This window comes from Rhipicephalus microplus, unplaced genomic scaffold (genome assembly GCF_043290135.1).
Source record: "Rhipicephalus microplus isolate Deutch F79 unplaced genomic scaffold, USDA_Rmic scaffold_1104, whole genome shotgun sequence".
Taxonomy (NCBI): domain Eukaryota; kingdom Metazoa; phylum Arthropoda; class Arachnida; order Ixodida; family Ixodidae; genus Rhipicephalus; species Rhipicephalus microplus.
This window is the reverse complement of record NW_027465648.1, coordinates 1-19701: the sequence shown is the minus strand read 5'-3', so window position 1 is coordinate 19701 and position 19701 is coordinate 1. Positions and strand designations below refer to the sequence as shown.

Sequence of the window (19701 nt, the reverse complement as noted above, 5' to 3'; positions counted from 1 at the left end):
CATTTTCAAATCACACAAGCTCGGAGGAACGTTTTTCTTCTAGTATAATAGCTTTGGGATTCGTTAAGCAAAAAGCTTGAATTATAGGTCTTGAATTATAAGATGTAGTACAAATTTCAAGAAGGGTCCTGACGGCGAGCCCACGCTCCAGCCATATGACGAGCCCTCCACGGCGCCACCATGGCTTCTGCGTTGTTCGTAGTTGATAGTAGTGTATCGATGCGTACCGAGTGATGTCTGGCGAAAGAGAAAGGGAATTCACCGACAACTAGCGCTATATAGAGGCGCAGCCACCTACTAAACTAGAGCACGCGCTGAGGGTGGCCCCGAGAGAGCACGCGCTGAAGTAGGGAGCCTTCATGTGCACGCGATCTCCAATTCGGGGGTGAAGCTCGTTGCGCCATGGGTCGTGCGTCCACATTGTATGTAGTATTAGTAGTAGTCGTTGTAGTAGTTGTAGGTAGCCACCTCTCATTCAGTCCTTGAAATGTCCGCTGGTTGTCTTTACTTTTATATGACGAATATATGTTAAAAGATGAGAAACGGTGGTACTTCGAGTGTTCTCTAAATAGAAGGACGGAAGGACGCATGGATAGATGAACGGAAGGTTGCACTGACACACGGACGGAAGCATGGATGAACGGAAGCAAAAACGAATGGACGGATGGAAGTGCTGACGTAGTGCCTGACGCGTCAACCGCACTCATCATTCAGTTAGTGGATATGCTGTGATTTTTGTTCTCTAAAGTCAGAGAGCGTCTTACAATATTTACTAGAAGAAACATCGGTGGTGTGACCTTTCAGCTACCATGATAATAGTTTGCCTATTCTTCGTGGTTTCGGCTATCCTAATTGTTTATATAAAGTGCGAAGCCCCTTACGCCATGGTTCGTATGTCCCATGTCAGTGTAATCGTCGCAGTAGCCGATTGCATTGCATTTCATGTCAATAAATGCGGCGTTACAGCATATTCATGGAGTGAAAGGTCATGTGTGGGGTGAAGCGTTCGTCTGTTCGTCCGTCTGTCCGTGCGTTAGTCCATTCGTCGGTCCACCTGTGCATGGACCAACGCACAGATAGATCGACGGGCGAATGGACGGACGCACAGACAGATGAATAAAGGCATGGACGGACGGACGCTTGGCCTCACTCATCATCATTCACTCTTTGGATATGCAGTAACTTTCTAAAAGCATGAGTGCCGGGTGGAAAGCATTTCATTATATTTCTTTTTTCGGGCAACTGTGATAAGTGTACGGTGGCTGCATATCTTCAGAAAAACAAAAACAGCGCATAGCCACATCTGCCGATAAGCCATGAAGAGGAGTTTCTTCAATATATCGGCTTGCGCAGAAGCGAACAGCAAGATTCTATACTCTCTGTCCATCCGCTGGCTATCCATATCAACGCGTTGCTTTTGTTTCATAAAATCTAACATGCTTGGCAATCCCGCTAAACTGGCACGCTAGAATAACAGTGCTACGCCTCGCTTTTTTGTGGCTCCGTTAACCAGTCACATACGGCAATATTTTTCCACTTCGACTGTAGGTATTGTGCTTTTAACCGCACAGCGACACGTCTCGCATTTCTGTGGCTCCGGCAACTGGTCACCTATGGTAATACTTTTTTCACTGCGAATATAGGCCTCGTGCTTTTCACAGCAATGTTTGTGATCTACAGCGTTCACGATGGCCACTTTGCTGGCTGCAGCAGCCACATTTGTGATAGGAGAGCTGCTACTTATATGTATATATAGCTAGCTATACCTCCTAAAGGAGAACCAAAGTAGCGAATAGTTCATGCAACTGTGACAGTTCACGCTCAATCTGTGGATTACTGTGCGTTCTTTTCATGCGTTTTTCTGTGTGTGTGTTTGCAGTGCAATGTAAACTTTAAGCTGTTTGCTGTTCTTCGTCTGACATTGCACTGGAATCCTTTAATCCTTTTTCATGCAGTGTTTGCACATGACGCGAAAACTACATTTTTTTTTGCGGGGAAGTTGGTTATCATTGTCGTGTTTGCCTCTTTTTGAAGTGTTGCCGGCGGCACAATCGAAAGAACGTGACAACTTCATCCGTGCCCTATGCCGGATGGAGTATATTTTTGCTGGTTGTAGGTCGGGTGACTACGCGTCAAAATTTGTTGTAATGCTATCGATTTGTTTTTCAATTGTATGGTACATCATGTGCGCGGTGGCATCAACGCCCAAAGCAACTGCAATGAAAACAATACAATGAATCTCTTCATGTAGCGGCTGTTGGTACAGAAACAATCTAACGTTACATTAATCATGACGTATCCTTCCTGAATGGTTGCTTGCTTGAAGTAAGGGTTCCAGCGCTGTACTGTATACTGCCAGTAGCTTCATCATTCGGCTTTTGCTAAGGCATATTTGCTACTTGCGCTTATTTCTTAAAACAACCTATTGTGCTCATTCATGATAGCGTTTTCAGGAACCATTTACCATCAAAACACCGATTATTTTTTGTTGCAGTACGACATACGAGATTTACAGAAGAACTTTTATCACGACAAAAAGCAGTTCGCTGCTCTGATGCTTTACGAGGAAGATGGGACACTGAGAGTGGTATGAACGCACTTTGTCCTTCTGTACTTTATTCAATAATTTGAAATGAACGTTTGAAAAGTGCTTGGCAACGAGAAAACAGGACGTTTAGGGTTACAATTCATCCATGATCCCCATGTGAGAAGCATATATTCATAATTGTCATAATTGTATGCATCTCATCATGATAGCTAAGCAGGCAGAGGTAAACTCGAGGAGGTTGGTTGGCGTAACTATGAAGGTGGCCAAATCTTGGAATGCGCGAAACGCGATTATGATTGTCAATCTAAATACAAGTACATCATATAATTGAAATTAGGCCTCAATTGCCAAGTGATGCGTGCTTCGTAATTAAATCATGGTTTGTATCATACGTTAAATTAAACAAGATATACATTATTCTGTGATCACTTGAAGAACATAAAGAACCATTTAAGAAACTTTAGTACACTGCTTCTAAGTGCATTTGTAGCTTGTGCTTGCTTTATTCTGGATATTTGTGATTGTACTGCTAGATGAATCACCACAAAAATAAAATAAAATTAAATTAAATAACTAAGAACTAAACTGAGGTGCTTCCTGTCCAGTCCTTCCGATGAATAGAAAGGGCTAAGGATTTGGACGTAAAAATATTGGATTGGTGCTTTGTAATCACTCGAAACAATCTACAACAACCCTCTCTCGTTGCTATTTTTATAAAAAAAGATAATTATATTTGAGTACAATGGTGTGTTTTATTATTTCGTGAAATTAACTAAATCATGGCATTGTGTGCCGAAAACCATACGTAAAGCGTGAGCATAACTGTGATTTAAAATTGCAGGCCTTACAGCTACTTCGTATTATTTACTTAAGGTTAGCAATATAGCTTGTGCTAATGCCTCCACTATTTCATAATTGCCGTACAAAGAGGTCGCCTCCAAATAGCATGGTGTTTTTTATAATCTTGGCAAAGCGTAAGTTTAGTTCTTTGTACGCAAGGACTGAGCTATACGTTAAAGCTCGTGTATTAAAGAAGAGATTGCAGTTAGCGTCCATAATGTTGTAGCGTAGTTAGTAACTCGCATCGTGTATATAAATGGGAAGAATTCGTAGGTATGGTCAAGCACAGCTAGTGGTCGTGCACGTTGACTCCGCTCGGGCCTATGTTGAGGTAAGGAAACTTCGTATGCTATAAAAACATGCAGTTCCCTGCGTCTCTTGGTATCCGATGGGGCTCATGAATGGTAACTGAAAAAAGGTGCTGCAAGGTGGAGGGCAAAAGTGTTTGTACAAGACGGTGACTATATTCTGCTCCAAATGTATTCAGGTACTACAGATGTTTTTTTTTTTTTTGCAGGAAGGCGTTGTTGGACCAAACCTAAAGATCAGGCCTATTGAAAGCACTGAACGCTCCGAGCATGGCCAACAAGCTCACCTTGTCGACACTATTGAAGACAACGACTCAGTAGAAGTGTACGGTGCGTTCATAATTAAAATTATGTTCTTCATATTCGAAGCGCCGTTGCAACTACATAGAGGGCACGGGCGTTATTCATAGCACAAGAGGAAGACGTGAGCCCGAGTGGCATAAAAACGGCGCCAACAAATTTATTCACAACAAACAGAGACATTTGAATATTGTGATGTCCTATAGTGGAATGTGCGCAGCTAACAACTGTATATTAGGCTGAATATTTCAACTGCAAAGTTCAATACGGTAAAGCTTTTGTGAGTCGACAGCACAGAACAATGATAATGTCGATTGCGGAATTATTTCCACTTTCTAGAGCGACTATGCAACGGGTTTCGCTTAGCTACGTGCTTTTTTTCGTGCACTTTGTCTTGCGAAGGTTGATCACGATCTTACGATCCCACTGCAGACCATTAGCCTACGCGATAGGGATTTATACTTAGTGGGCCGTCAGCAGTGCAGATGTAGTTACAGGATCTGTCAAGCCACTGGACTAAATCTCAACTTTAGATTGGCACCAGCGTAGCATGGCTATACTCTTATTTTTCTAACTCAACATGGTTATTCATTACCATTTGGCAGCCATGTCCACTTTCCCCTGTGTAGAGTGGCCGGATACAGCGAAATATAGCCCTGCCAAACGCACCTTCCTTTTTGTATATGAATCCTCTCGTGCGTCTCTTTCTCCAAATTACATAGAATAGTGTAGTGCGCACGCATCGCACTAATGCGAAACAAAATGACATGAGCACGCAAAACAAACATATGCAGAGTATATGTACTAAAAATTATTATTGCCTGGCGTAGTATTGACAACCTTATTTAAAGCTGTGATAACAAAGGCGTAAAACTGCGGCACCAAAGCGTTTCTAATTATAAATAAAGGCCCGACGATTAACGAGCTCAGTGAACTAATTACCTCGACGCAGGCCATACATGGGGTACCAGATTTTTAAAAGGATTATATGTACCTGACCATTTAACATGTGACGATAACTGCTGACGACACAATGTTGGTAACTCCACACAAGCGGACATACTCTACGCTAACGTTCAAAGATCAATATTTATGTCCGCACAGTAGCATTTAGCAAATAATGCGTGCCGTTTTACAAGTCCTATTGCGAGTGAAAGTACGCGAAGATTGTGGTCATTTAACAAAATTGTTGAATAATGTCGACATAGATACGAAATAATATGCTGCTTTAAATATAGAAACGCTTTGCAACGTTTTGTGGCGAACATTTCCAGCTGGGATACTTTTCTTTTCGAATGGACAGGTGAACTCGCAAGAAACAAAGTTGATGTTTCTGAGCGTGCAAGCAGTGGGACTGGTTTTGATCCATGTAAGTAACGCACATGGATACATTTTGATAATAAAAGTAGAAGACAGGCAGACTGACTCACTGTACTGTTTATATTTTTCCAATTCTGTTGTAAAAGAAAAGTCGAGCCACTAATCCAATAAGTGCACCCTGCTACTTTCACTTACTATAGTCCATGAACAACAGAAAGGGGCACTCCTAATCACTTTTCAAAAATATATATTTTCAGCAAGGTACGCCGTTCCTATAATTTATCCGGAACTATATATGTTGTGTGATTCCGTGTTCCAACAAAAATTAAAAAGAGGGAGCACATAATTCCATATTTGATGACAACCATCCAAGTGGTAAGTGAAGTTGATTTATTACTTCAAGTTTTGAGTAAAGGTGATTCACTACACCTTTTTTTTAAAAGCGTGTCATACATATAATGTTTCTTTTTCTTTCTGCCCTCGTCAGGTAAACATACGTTACGGTACAATTTCCGGACCACAAGTGCGCATCGTTTTACGAGGAATTGAGCTCACTAACGTAAGTGTTCAGTTCTCTCTATCGCTCCGGGTAAGCAAATGCAGATGGGTCTTTCGAAGAATCAAGTAACGAATGCTAAGCATTTTGAGTGAATAAAAACATTTTGAGCGGGTCCTATTTGCGGTGACACAATCTGCGCACAAATCCCTGCAGCCTCCCCCTTACTGTATCTGAGCTCGGCGTGACATGCCTGCAATGCAATCAGATGAGTCGCAGTGCCACTACAGCGTAAAACGAGGAATTCGTCACCAGCGGTGGCTTCAAAACCAGGCTGCCAAGCTCAAAAGAGCGTTATTGTTTCATTACATCTGATGAGCGTCACATATAACGAGCATCACAGAGCTCATTAGATGATCTTTGTTAGTTGAAATAAAAATTGCAACGTTACTACGTTGGGATTCGCCTTTGTGTTGATCTATTTTGCATGTGGTGGACAGGACGTGTAGCAGACCTCTGTAGTAAGCTGAATATCTTTGGGATGGGCTTCGGGGTATCGTCGGAAGAACTTGTCGTAGAGGACATTGTTTTCCAAACATAGAGTTCTTTCGAAAAGAAAGCTAAGGGTAGTCAGGTGTTGTGCATCCCATACAGCTGGTCCATGGGGCTCTTCATGAAAGTGTCTAGCTTCACCGTTGGCGCCACCCTCATTCAACGTGATAAGTCACCAGGCACGTCACTTCTCAGCTCGGAACGTTCCTGGAGCCCCGTGGTCAATTTTAGCACGTTCATGTCCACGCACAACGGTCTAATGTAACAACGATCTAAAAAACGAGGACAAAAGCATCAGTTACAGCTGGATCCTATCATGGCGGCCTCACCCCCTCGATTGATGTACCCGATGGCCCGAGGCATGGCCCCTGGAGGGAATCACTACAGAATACGTCATGACCTTCATGACATGGTGACTCGCTGCGGCTCCCCTCACCACGATACCAGCAAACAAAAACGACATTTCGAGTTATACGTTTTTAAGCTGCTCGGACTCGCCGTGTTGTTTGAGCACTTGAGAGTCTGTCTGTCTATCTATCTATCTATCTATCTATCTATCTATCTATCTATCTATCTATCTATCTATCTATCTATCTATCTATCTATCTATCTATCTATCTATCTATCTATCTATCTATCTATCTATCTATCTATCTATCTATCTATCTATCTATCTATCTATCTATCTATCTATCTATCTATCTATCTATCTATCTATCTATCTATCTATCTATCTATCTATCTATCTATCTATCTATCTATCTATCTATCTATCTATCTAACTATCTATCTAACTATCTATCTAACTATCTATCTAACCATCTAACTAACTATCTAACTAACCATCTAACTAACTATCTAACTAACTATCTATCTAACTAACTAACTAACTATCTATCTAACTAACTAACTAACTATCTGTCTGTTCCAGGGGTTTTTAAGCATTTTTTCCAGAGAACCCATCTAAGCTATATTAAGTGCCTAGAAACCGGCACCTCTTCCCCCAGAAAACTTTTTCATTGTTATTTTCAATACAATGATTTCAAAATACGTACAGCAAAAAGCGTTTGAAGTAACCTATATGCTTGTGTTTGGATTTTCGGCTCATGTTCAACGACGCACAGTCATGTCTAAAGGTTGAAAGTGGAAACCGCTGGCACGCGCCTACGCGTCAAAAGCGTCTATTCGCGCCCGTGGAGGAACAGGGCGCGCAACCACTGGCAAGTGTCGATCGCGTTGACGCTCACGCGTCCAAGGCCGATGCACAGTGTTGCTTGATCTTTTGGCCGAAAACTGTCCTAGTTGAGCACAGAACGGCGCGTTCTGAACTGTAGCGGGTTCGTGCGATGCCGAAGATAGGATAGCGCGTTAAAATATTGATAGTGCTTCACCCGCCACAGTTTGGACTATTTTAAAAGTAATTGAAATCGCAGTGAGCAAAGTAACTACAGCGGTATGCAGCAGAAATCAACATCGGTGCATGTGCCACTCCAGCGAGCAAAAATTCTCGTCTGAGCTACTGTGCGTCTATCATAGGCGTGCGCAGGGTTCTCCTTCAGGAGATATGATCGCCGCAGTGCCCCCTCCTTCTTATTATGTCAATGTAGGGGCTGCCTTAGCGCCCCCCTTTTCATTATATTATTCTATGGAGCTGACACTGCCCCCCCTCTCTCTTCGGGGACTAAGGAGTGGCCACCCCCTAATTATGTTTACAAATCTGGTTTATAAAAAAGCAAGGTGTATAAATCAGCAGGTTGCTATACCTACACTTTCGAATTCCTTATTATTAAGGCGAATATCATGTACATTCACTACATTTATACTTCCTAGCTTACAGCACTCAATAACTTAATAATTACACCCAAAACTTCATGATGTGTCAGATTTAGGTCACAAGACTACAATAGTGCTCTATATAAAGGGCATTCGGATGTTGTATGTGATATAAATATCCTCTAATGGAACAAACCACACCTCGCTCCTAATGATGTAACAGATATTGGTCATAAGATAGGAACTGCCCGATATGCTTCTGGGCATTTCTTTTTTTATGTAGGTGAAATGCGCTTTGACACAACTAACTGTGCCTGACACTTGATGATGTGACAAATATTGGTCCTAATACTGTAACTGAATCCTGTATGGAAGACTTCTGGACATTGTCTGTAGTCAAATTATTCTCTAAAGCCACAAACCGCACCCAATACTTCGGGATGTCACAGATATCATGCACAAGACTGCAACTGAGCCCTGTATGGCAGGCTTTTCATTATGTGTCCTTTAGAAATATCCACTAATGCAAAAAACACACCTGGATCCTGATGATGCAACAGATAATGGTCATAAGATAGAACCAAGCACTGCGTAGAATGCTTTTGGGCACAGTCTGTAGTCGAAATAAGCTGAAACGAAACTAACTGTGCCTGATGCTTCATCACGTGACTGATATTGCTTAAAATACTGCAACTGAATCCTGTTTAAAAGACGCCTGGACGTTTTCTCTGTTCAAAATATTCTCTAAACACACAAATTGCACCGAACACTTTATGAAGTCACAAATATTGATCATAAGTTCAACTGAGCCCTGTATGAAAGGTTTTTAAACATTGTCAGTAGTCGAAACATTCTCTAAAGTGACATACCACTCCCGACACTTTTTGATGTTCTTGATGTCACAGATATCGATCATATAGTTGCAATTGAACCCTGTGCGGAAGGTTTTTGAACGTTGTCCGCAGCCAATGTGCTTGCCAATGCAATAAACCACACTTAACACTTCATGATGGCACAGATTTAAATCATACGATTGCCACTGAACCATGTGTGGAATCAATTTGATGATGTATCTATTAAATTATCCTCTAATGCAAGAAAGCACAACTGGATTTTGCTGATGCAACTGATATTGGTCATAAAATAAGAACCAAGCACTGCGTATATTGCTTTTGGGCATAGTGTGTAGTCGAGATACGCTCTAACGCAAGTAACTGTGCCTGACACTTCATAATGTGACATATATTCCTCATATTACTGCAACTGAATCCTGTATGAAAGACTTTTGGACGTTGTCTGTAGTTCAAATATTCTCTGAAGCGATAAACAGTACCCGACACTGCGTGATGTAACAAATATCAATCATAAGATTACAACTGAACCCTGTATGTAAAGCTTTTTGATAATGTCTTTATTAGAAATTTCTTCTAATGCAAAAAATCACACGTGGCTCCCAATGATGCAACATATCTAGACATAAGATAGGAATCAGGGAACGCGTAGATTGCTTTTGGGCATTGTCTGTACTAGAAAAAGGCTCTAACGCAACTAACTAATCCTGACACATAATAATGTCACAAATATTGCTCAAAAGACTGCAACTGAATCTTGTATGGAAGACTTCTGAACGTTGTCTGTAGTCAAAACATTCGCTAAAAACACAAATCGCACATAAAACTTCATGAAGTCACAGATATCGGTCGTAAGATTGCGACCAAACCTTGTGCGAAATGCCTTTTAGCGTTGTCTGCAGCCAAAATGTTCTCCAATGCAATAAACCAAACCAGACAATTCGTGATGCAACAATTAGCAGTCACAACATTACAACCGAGCACTGCATTTAACGCTTTCGGGTGGTACATTTACCTATTTTCAAATACTGCAGCCCAATGCACGACTTCTGCAGGAGTGATGTACATCAATACAAAATAAAAGCATTGAAACAGTAGTATCACAATAAATGTGCCAACGTAAACAAATATCACTACCTCCTAAGTGGAGCCTGGTAAATTATGAGAGAAATAGGAAAGTGAGAAAAATAGAACAAGTGACTACAAGAAGTGAGACACACTGGTATCACGTATCAAACCAAGAAGATCATTGCAGTGTTAGTTAACTTTATTTGAACGCGTTCGAAAGCACTACAATGGGATATAAGCTGGATTGTGATTGCAGATCAAAGATGTGTTGAAGGCTTTTGCACTTTGATGGTAATTCAAACATACTTTACCATCTACCAAATGCATCTGGCACTTCTTCATGAGATAGATATTGATTTTGAGATTGCAGCCAAGCACTGCGTAAAAAGATTTCACGTCATCAGAAGTCAAAATACCCTATGATGCAATAAAGCGTGCCCCAAATTTTTGATGCGACAGTCACCGGTCATAGCATTGCACCAGAGCACTGAACAGAAGTTTTGGGAATTTTCCAACATAGCTAAACTGAATGGCTTGAAATTTTGAATATGCTTGAGTGCTTGCATACACAGTCCAAGGTAATGCGTACCCTAAAAAAACTAAACAGAAATAAAACAGTCTTTGGAAACACATACAAAAAGTCAATGTTCGAAACCATCTAATAATTTCTTCAGCTCATTACAATCTGGAGAAACAGATAAATACATGCACAGTTCTGAATGATCTCATAGGTTACATGAGGCACTGTTTGCATTTCTTCTAAACAAAGTGCAGTACTGTACCAGTGCATTTTCATTCATTCTGTGCATACATGTGGTGACCTTCTCTTCCTACTATCGTGTCATCGCGCAGCTGAATTTAAATCAAGTGCTTCTCACAAGGTTTTCAGTTATCTGTCCGGCTGTAAACAGAACGCGTGTTATAATATAGTAAACTGTTAAACGACAGAGAAGCGCCATTGTATGTCTATAGCTATGAGTATCACAATGAACTAGAACTTAATGCGTGTGTTAAAATTTTGCCAAACAACGTATGCGCTACTGAGAGTGGCAAAAAAGCAGAACAAGCGAGAAGTGAAACAGCAGGCAATACCAGCAGTACTTAATCGTGCAACTTTCTTTTTCGATAACCACAGCAACGCATATTCGAGTTTCTATCTTGTATATGAATGGAAATGAAACCGCTGACAGCTGAATGTGTCAGCGTCGCTGGTACCCGACAAAAAATCCCATCACACTACTACCAACCAGCGCACACTTGTTATCAGCTTGGCAACACACGAAAACGAGTTGCACTGAAGCCAACCAGTGTTTCCGCGTCGTATAATCCGTGAATACACTTAGATAAGTGCGTACTTTTCACATCACCGAAATGTGTTGACTAGTTCGAGGTTCGCTTTCACCGATGTTGAAAACAAACACAGTGCCGACGAAAATGCCGCCGTATGCACTACGCGATGTTTCGGGCGTCGTATATAGTGTCAATTTTGCGACGGAAACTACCGTTGATTTTTTCAACCGATGTACCTCGCACGAGCTGGTTCATACGAGCTCGACGGTGGAGGCCTACGCTGGATGCTGCTGGCAAAACACTGAATGGCCTCCGTGGTAGACTAGGCCTCACGCTCAAAGCTTCAAACCACCGAAGTCGATTTACACTTGTTTTTAGCACCGAAAATCACAGATTCAAGCACAGGAACACCGACATGCTCCAGTAGTAGTTTTTCCTCCCTGGAAAAACTTTACGCAATTTCTTGACCTCTCATTGACACATCTCAAAAAACAAGGTACACCACGTGAACACATATTGCAAGAATTTCGCATCGTTCAAGAAAGGTACAGCACATACAAAGAATTTTACACTGATGGCTCCAAAACGGCTAGTTATGTCAGTAGCAGTGTCGTCCAAGGTGCGTGGGAAGAAACAGTCAGATTACCACGGTTTGTTTCAGTTTTTACTGCTGAATGTTATGCCTTGTGGATGGCAGTAAAAAGAATTGAAAGTGCTAGATACAAGAAAGCAATACTTTTTACGGATTCCTTGAGTGCATTGAAGGCCCTCCATATACGCTCTCAATACGAACCCTTCATCGGCGACATTTTAAGCGTATTATCGCGTCTAAGTGAAGGACAAAATATCCGGTTCTGCTGGGTCCCAAGTCACGTCGGGATACCCGGAAATGAAAGGGCAGATCAGTGCGCAGCAGCAGCAAAGAACTTAAGTATCTCGCAAGTAAATGTTCCCGTTAGGGATAGTATCCGCGCAATCCGTACAGCGCTAACATCTAAATGGCAACGGGAATGGAATATGACAGGCAACAACAAACTTCAACTAATCAAGCCATTCCTAAATGAATGGAAGTCATGTTACCACCAAGAACGTTTTATCGAAGTAATCCTGTGCCGTCTTCGAATTGGTCACACGCACATCACTCATAATTACTTGTTAAAACAAGAAAAACAGCCAACATGTGATAAATGCGATGAACCTCTAACAGTGTTGCACATCTTGCTTACATGCGCACATTTGGAAGCACATCGAAGAAAACATTTTTACACCTTGTACAAGTTACGCATTCCACGTCACCCCATGCTCCTTCTAGGAGATGACGCGCTGATACCCCTAACCGACGTTGTCAACTTCCTGGATGACACCAAATTTCTAAATAAGTTATAAGAAGCACGCCATCGTATTTGTACGGTACAGATCTGCAAGATTCACGAACCTGTGTGGCCACAGCACGGCCTCTTGCGAGAGGTCAGTGCTGTGACAGCTTCTTTGAACACAGCACTTACCTCCTGGTCCTTGCGCACAAGGACACAGGTGAGGCGGGAGTGCTGGAGCGATCCCCTCACATTTTTTGACAAAATCACCTCACGCACATACCATACCCATTGACCACGCCATGTACCATGTCCATAATTTTAAAAGTATACACATTACGCGATTGGTTTTAGGTCTCTATACAGCCGCACAACATTATTCATTTTATTCCATTAGTCATCGTCAACCGCGCATTCATAGTCATGACCATTGTAAAGGAAAAATCACCTGGACGACGAAGCACATTTTCCCCTGACTGACGGATTTACTCCCTCAGAGAAAATAGTTTTTCAATCAGACTTTCACAGCACAATGTATGCCGAGCTAACTAGTGACGTTTTCTTTTGCTCTTTTTTCTCTCCTTTTTTTCACCATGTGGCTGGCGCAGCATAGCCTTAGTTGCTTTTGCGCCACTAAACCCAACATAACTAACTAACTAACTAGCTCCAGTAGTCTGTACGATGTTTTCGCTCCCCCGACGATCACTCGCACTCAGGACCGGCCCGAGCGAAGCCGGCTGGAATTCACTGGATTTGTCGGCGTCGCTTGAACTCAGCACGAAACCACGTCACACTGGTAGCCCTCGCAGTCATTCGTCGTGTCGTTGTCGTTCTAGATTACAACGCGGTCACTTAGGAACGTTTGAAGAAGTTTCCGTGCTTGATTTTACCACTCGGCCATGCCTTCGAAGCGGCGGCCATTTGGCACAGCGTTCGGAAGCATCGCGGCCTCTGGTTTGTTGGTGCTGCTGTACGCGAGGTGACGTTGAGTACGCGTGGCGGAAATATCAAGCCCAGCTTGAGCCCTCGCGCCTCGTCGCGTATGCCCCTCCGACGCCGACGCCGAGAGGCGCATTTTACGCTTTGGACGCGTAGACGCGAGCATACACGGGCCAGTGGGGGGCACCTGAGCTAGCGCGCAGCGCCTGCGGGGTAAACGGTAATGGTGGTCAAACGAGCGTAGTAAAGGCGCAAAGTGCAGGCGCAAAGTGTAACGGCACCTATCTTCAATTAGCCCAACTGCGCATAGGGCTAATGTAGGGCCCCAAATTTAAGGCAGCGTGCGTCCCGATTTCGGAATCCCGCTGGCTACCAACTGCTGACGTAATTTATGGTGCAGCTCGTGCGTTTCTGTAACGCAATTATATCTCCTTACTGACACTCGATAGGGAATACTGGAGGCTCCCTAGATCGATGACACCTCGGGATCGCCATCTAAGTGAATTTAGTGGGCGAGTATGGAACCAGAGAGAACTTATCGGTGGATTGCATAACGCCGAGGAGGGGTCTGCGGAATGCTTAGGTTCTGCGTAACCCCGTTTGAGAATCCCTGATCTATTCGCTTCTGTGAAAGTACTACCATGATCGTCTCCTTCACGTTTGCATAGGAGGTTAAAACAGATTAGCAAATTTACCTCTCCTGCCCTGAGCGGAATATTGCGAGAATACTATTACGAAAGTCATCAAACCCTTTCTTGCAGGCAAGTGTAGCACATACCCATAGACCACAGACTGCGGTATGCGCCAGAAATAATTGATACTATCAACGTACCTGTAGATTGTGAGACTGAAATGGGTTTATCTAAAATCCACCATTGGCAGAAAATGAAAAGTGGACCACAACCTATGTGTTGTAGAACCGTTATACCAAGCGAAGTCCTCGTGAAGGAAAGCCGCAATGCTATAAGGTTCTTTTTGATCAAAAACAGCGCAAATAGTATGGCATGGTCACGTTTCTGCCTTGTAAGCGTTCTTTGCCGCTCTCGTCCCTCGTTGCCACGTTAGATGGGTCGGCATGCATTGCATGATTTGCCATCTGGGCTGTCGAATACATCATAGGAAGAGGGAGGTACTTTTTTTGTGCTCCAATTAAGGATCCCTATTGAAAAAACGTCCACCACAGGAATGGTGGATTGCACCATCCGCCATGCTGGTGGAACATGGTGTATGGTGGCGTATGGTGGAGTGGATGGTGGATGGCACGCTCCACCCGACAGTGCTGGAGCGCGAAGCAGCGTCAGAACCACCGTGACAAGCTACCACTAAAGAAATAATAAAAATAATTGTATAAAAACAACGTAGAAAGCACCGGCAAAAACATGTGTGACATCGCAGAATCCAACCTGCCACCTTCGGATTTTTAACTGAGCAGACTAAACACTTAGCCACGCCGACAGACGGCGATTATAGTGTTAAAGAAGTAGTCAACTCACAAACTCACTGTTTAACTTCAGTTTCATTAATCGCTTACTCGAGATTGACAGGATCTGCACCTGGTACTAACATTTTCAAATTTGATAAACACGAACAAGTGAAGCCAGTAACGATTGTAACTTCGATAATGGTAACAGCACTATGTTTTTGTTACAATTTACAACTGCAAGTAAAAAACAACTCAATGGACTGACGAGCAGGTAGAGTTTATCGGCGGTTACTGCCAAGTTTATTATCCTTTTCTCGCTCCTTCCAAATAGCGATATTTGTTCAGGCTTTCCGACGCTTTTACGCTCATTTGATAGATACGCCCACACAATTGATTGTGATGTTTTTCGCGCAACGCACAGTGCAGTCGTGCCAGTGCCCAGCTGTTGCTCTGTCGTTTAAAACAACCACATTATGGATTGGTCGAAACAAATGCAGTGCGCCAGAACCATTATGCTATCATATTGGTTCAGTAAGCATATGAATTGACGTGTCTGTGTTCTCGCATGAGAGCGAGTGAAGTGCCGGCGACCGGCGGCCGTCGGTGAGGGGAGGCGTACATTTGGTGGAACTGCTCCAATCGCGTCGCATCAATATTTGTCGCTTCTTGCACGGACACTGCACACAATAAAAAAGACCTCATTTAGTTTAAATGATCCCACAGCTGTGCTGTATTGTTTTGTTACTCGTCAAAATTGTGCATTCTGAAACTCAGAAGCGCCGATAACACTTGTACGGGCTCAGTCCTTAGGCTTAACCTTTGGTTGAAATCATGGTGATAGAACAGAAGGATGAAAGTCAAATTCGCTGGGGCTCGTCTCGACGCATGTCGAAAGTGAAAGTTTACGTATATTCGCACGCACTTTGTTAACTTAAAAGTACGGCTCAAGCAATAGAGTGGGCAAGAATTGCCAAGGTTGCGTTTCCAGCGTGGTGACATCAAGTGACCGCTGTGTTCTGCTGTAACGTTGAAATGGGAAATTGCGAACTGGAGCTCATTTATTTCTCGACAACAGCGCGCCGATGTAAAACATTTTGTGTCACTGTTTACAGTGACACCTCAAGTTTTCTAAACACCACAAGAAAGAAACACCGCGAATATAAAACTGATGTAAGTACGTGCGCGAAATGTAAACATATTCACGGCTGCATATTCTACGCTCCACGAAAATGAAGCGTTGTTGACACCACTGGAATAAAAAAAATGAACGTGCTGGAAAGCTTAATGAGCAGCGTTGGCTTCTCTTGACAATAAACATATATTTCTGCGCATACAAAAATGAAACACTACAATAAGTGATTTCACATAATGTAATGTGAATTTTCATCAAGCCACCATCATCCACTAAGCTTCCATCAGGCCACCGTCTTCCACCTTGCTCCCCAAGCCTTCCACCAAAAATGTTTTGCCTCGCCACCATCAGCCGGCATTTTCCACTGTCTTCACCATTTTTTCGCCACTACCATCACCATCTGCCATAACTTGTCCCCGCTAGCCGTCATCAGCTGGCGTTTTCCACCGTCACCACCATTGGTTCGCCACCATAACTTATGTCATCATTTTTTCCACTCTCGCCGTCATCAGCCCATATCCCCACTACAGTTTTCACCATATTCACTAATATTTTCACCATATCCACTATTATTTCTACCATATCCATCAATTATTCTAGGATCCACCAACCCAGGATTTTCAATAGATATGTGTGACCTTTTGACTATAACATGCTTTTATGTGGGGTGACTGTTTTTCGATCAGGTGTCTAATAGGACAGTATCGGGAACATACAGTCGACGCTATCAAGAAAGAGTCAAAGATTGCAAAGTTGTGCTTTTTAGATGACTGTACTGTTCCAACACCGGGACGTCCACAGTGCGCAAACCATGCTGAAGTAAAACTCTTTCCTCCACAGGCTAAGCAAGAAGGCAGGTACTACGTGTACGATGGTTATGGTATAGATGCTTACGCATCCCTCCAGAGACTCGTGACATTTGCCGCTGCTGAGAACCAGACTTACAAAACATTCGATATGATGTATTTTGTAACAGGGTAAGTGTAGTATTTAATATTCACACAAAGTCAAAATCGATGTCAAGAATGTGTACTGTAAAGTTTTAGATAAATAGAAATAATACCGTGTGCAACTTATGTTTTTCACAACTTTACGTTTCATTACATTCTTCTTATCTTGTAGAAAATTGGATGACATCCGTGATCGTGTGTTATCTTAGCACTGGAGGTTTGTGTTGTTATATCGTTACAATATTTGACTTAAACAGTAAGATAAATTGGTCAATGTTTTCACTGTCTATGCACATATTGGTAATACATGTAATTTCAGATGAAACATAGGTGAGCATATAAATAATGATGGCTGCATTGTACAAATGTGTCTATGTAAAGAGGCGCCTTGCTAATTACACCTTGCAAATATTGTTAGGTCAATGCCTCAGCTTACACTTTTTAAAATCCTTATGTCATGCACAAATTTTAGAAGCATATTTTTTTGTTGTTTGTTCATGGAGTAACTCTCAGTAGGCTATTAGGAAATAGCAATTATACGCATTATGCAAGAGAAAATCAACTAACTGAATACATCAACAAATGTGTACTAGTTTAGTAGCGAAATCATATGATTTGAAGTGTTACCGTTATATAAAATTTTGAAGCAGCCAACCTGCATCTTGGAAAGGTACTATAGACAACTCAATTTATGTAGGGCAGTTTTTTAAATAAAAAAAATTGGGCGACACTTGCGCAAAGCAGCGCAGGTGCTGGAATGCCAAAACTAGATAATTCCTTGAGTTTATCTGGTTACTTCTACGTAGCCTGTAGGCCTGAGCTAAATTATCATTGTTTCTACATTAATTCTAGGCTATTACTAGGCTTTATCTTGGTAAGTGTTGATTGATTTTGTGTTATCACGAATAGATGCTGACGTTACACACAACAAGCGAGTCCGAACTCTACACACAGTTCTCGAACTCAAATCAAGCGTTTCCCCTTCCATTGATCTACTTGCTAGTTGTCTTCGGCACAAACTTTCCTTTGGTATAGGGTCTTCCCGAAGCTGTTGCTGCCATCCCGTTTCCTAGTATTTATCATTCTACGTACTCGAGTTTGTCACTGTGGTAAAAAAAAACGCTGCCCTGGAGAGTGTGTGTCATGCTTTGACGTATAAAATCGGTGTGCGGGCCGATTTAGTATTTCAAGGTGCGCGGGAGTCATCATGATGGTGATAGCGGTAAAGCTATGAGCACGCCAATGCGCGTGCTCGTGCGCGTACCACGTGAAAAAGCTCCCGAGCCACGGGGACAGCTTGGCTAGCCACAGAGAGCAGAGAGAAAAAACAAGTTCGGGCCACGCCCCGGCTGCTCGTTCTGACCCTCCGTGTCCGGGCCTCGTCTCGGCGTTGAAGCCCTCGGGTGCGTCCTGGACTGGGCGTCGCCCCACCTCACCCCCACGTTGGTCTGAAGCAACGTTCGTCACGGCCAGCTGCTGTTCTGGTCTCGGAGCGAGACGCTGTCCCAGGTCTGTTCGCGGCAGACGGGCGGTACGCTGTTTTCGGTGGTGTACAGGCAAGCCAATGCGTTGACCACCGTACTGGGATGCCCCTGGCGGTTATCTTCTAGACCGGGCCCCGCCTCGGTACAAACTACGCAAGCACAAGGCACACTGCCTCCTGACTACCAGAGAGCTCAAGGTCAAGCGTAACGTTCACGCCCCAAGAGTAGAAAGTGAGTGGACGAACAAGAACATTAACTCCCTTTCGCGTAGGACCGTGAACGCGTGTATATATGTGTGAGTTTATGTTGTGTGTATCCCTTTGTCCGTCTTCGTGTATATAAAAGTCTCTCGTTATCCTCGAACGTCCTCTGTCCTCGTCTGGCTAACCTGCGCCCACAGTTGCCCACAAATTTTGGCGAGCATGCCAGGATAGATCGGCCTTACCTTCTTGCCGAGAGCCAGACGGGCGGGACGAACTGATGAATTTATAGAAATTGCACGCGATCGGAACGGACATGGGCTTTGCCAGGATCGGCACTCAACATCTTTCAGGCGAGAATCGGTCGCACACAGGATGCCTGTAAACGTGCAAAGACTGCTTTGTATTGGAGAGGAGGTCGGGTGGTCTTGCTCCGACTTAGAGCGAATGTTGCAAGAAGACCTTGATGAGGAACAAAAGAGAATTGATTTCGAACTGCGGTACATGTGCAAAAATGACAATGAGCGTGTGCGTTTGCGACAGGAAAGAGAGAAGCTGTTGTCTGAGATCAGCACAGCTATCTTGGAAATCCGAGAGATTGCAAATAGGGTAGCGCTTAAAGAGTTTAGTGAAGAGGACCATGTCAATATTCTCAAGGATGAGATAGTTATCCATGATGTGGACACAAATCTGTCAGGTACACCCAAAAAAGCGTGTGTTGGAGAACGTGGTGATGTAGCTCTGGGTACACGGTCTGCTAGTGAATGTGTTAAGCAGACATGTGATGGCATTGAAGGTGACGGTAGTATAGAGCAGCATGGCCTCTGCAGTGGTCAGCTGAAACCTCTCGGCATACAAAGAGCACGTCATGCGCATCTGAGACTCTTGCTTCGGAGCCCAACGAAAAGCGAGTG

The 19701-nt window shown here is 43.1% G+C and overlaps 1 protein-coding gene across 1 annotated transcript; it reads left to right on the top strand.

Moving 5' to 3' along the window:
- Window positions 1–2494: 2494 nt before the first annotated feature.
- On the top strand, window positions 2495–17134 carry LOC142796097 (venom metalloproteinase antarease-like TtrivMP_A; the record flags this gene model as incomplete). Its single annotated transcript, XM_075886207.1, has 6 exons — window positions 2495–2587; window positions 3906–4026; window positions 5300–5365; window positions 5574–5691; window positions 5804–5875; window positions 16994–17134. Coding segments are annotated over 4 exons (369 nt in total), but the record flags the coding sequence as incomplete, so codon positions are not given.
- Window positions 17135–19701: the final 2567 nt, after the last annotated feature.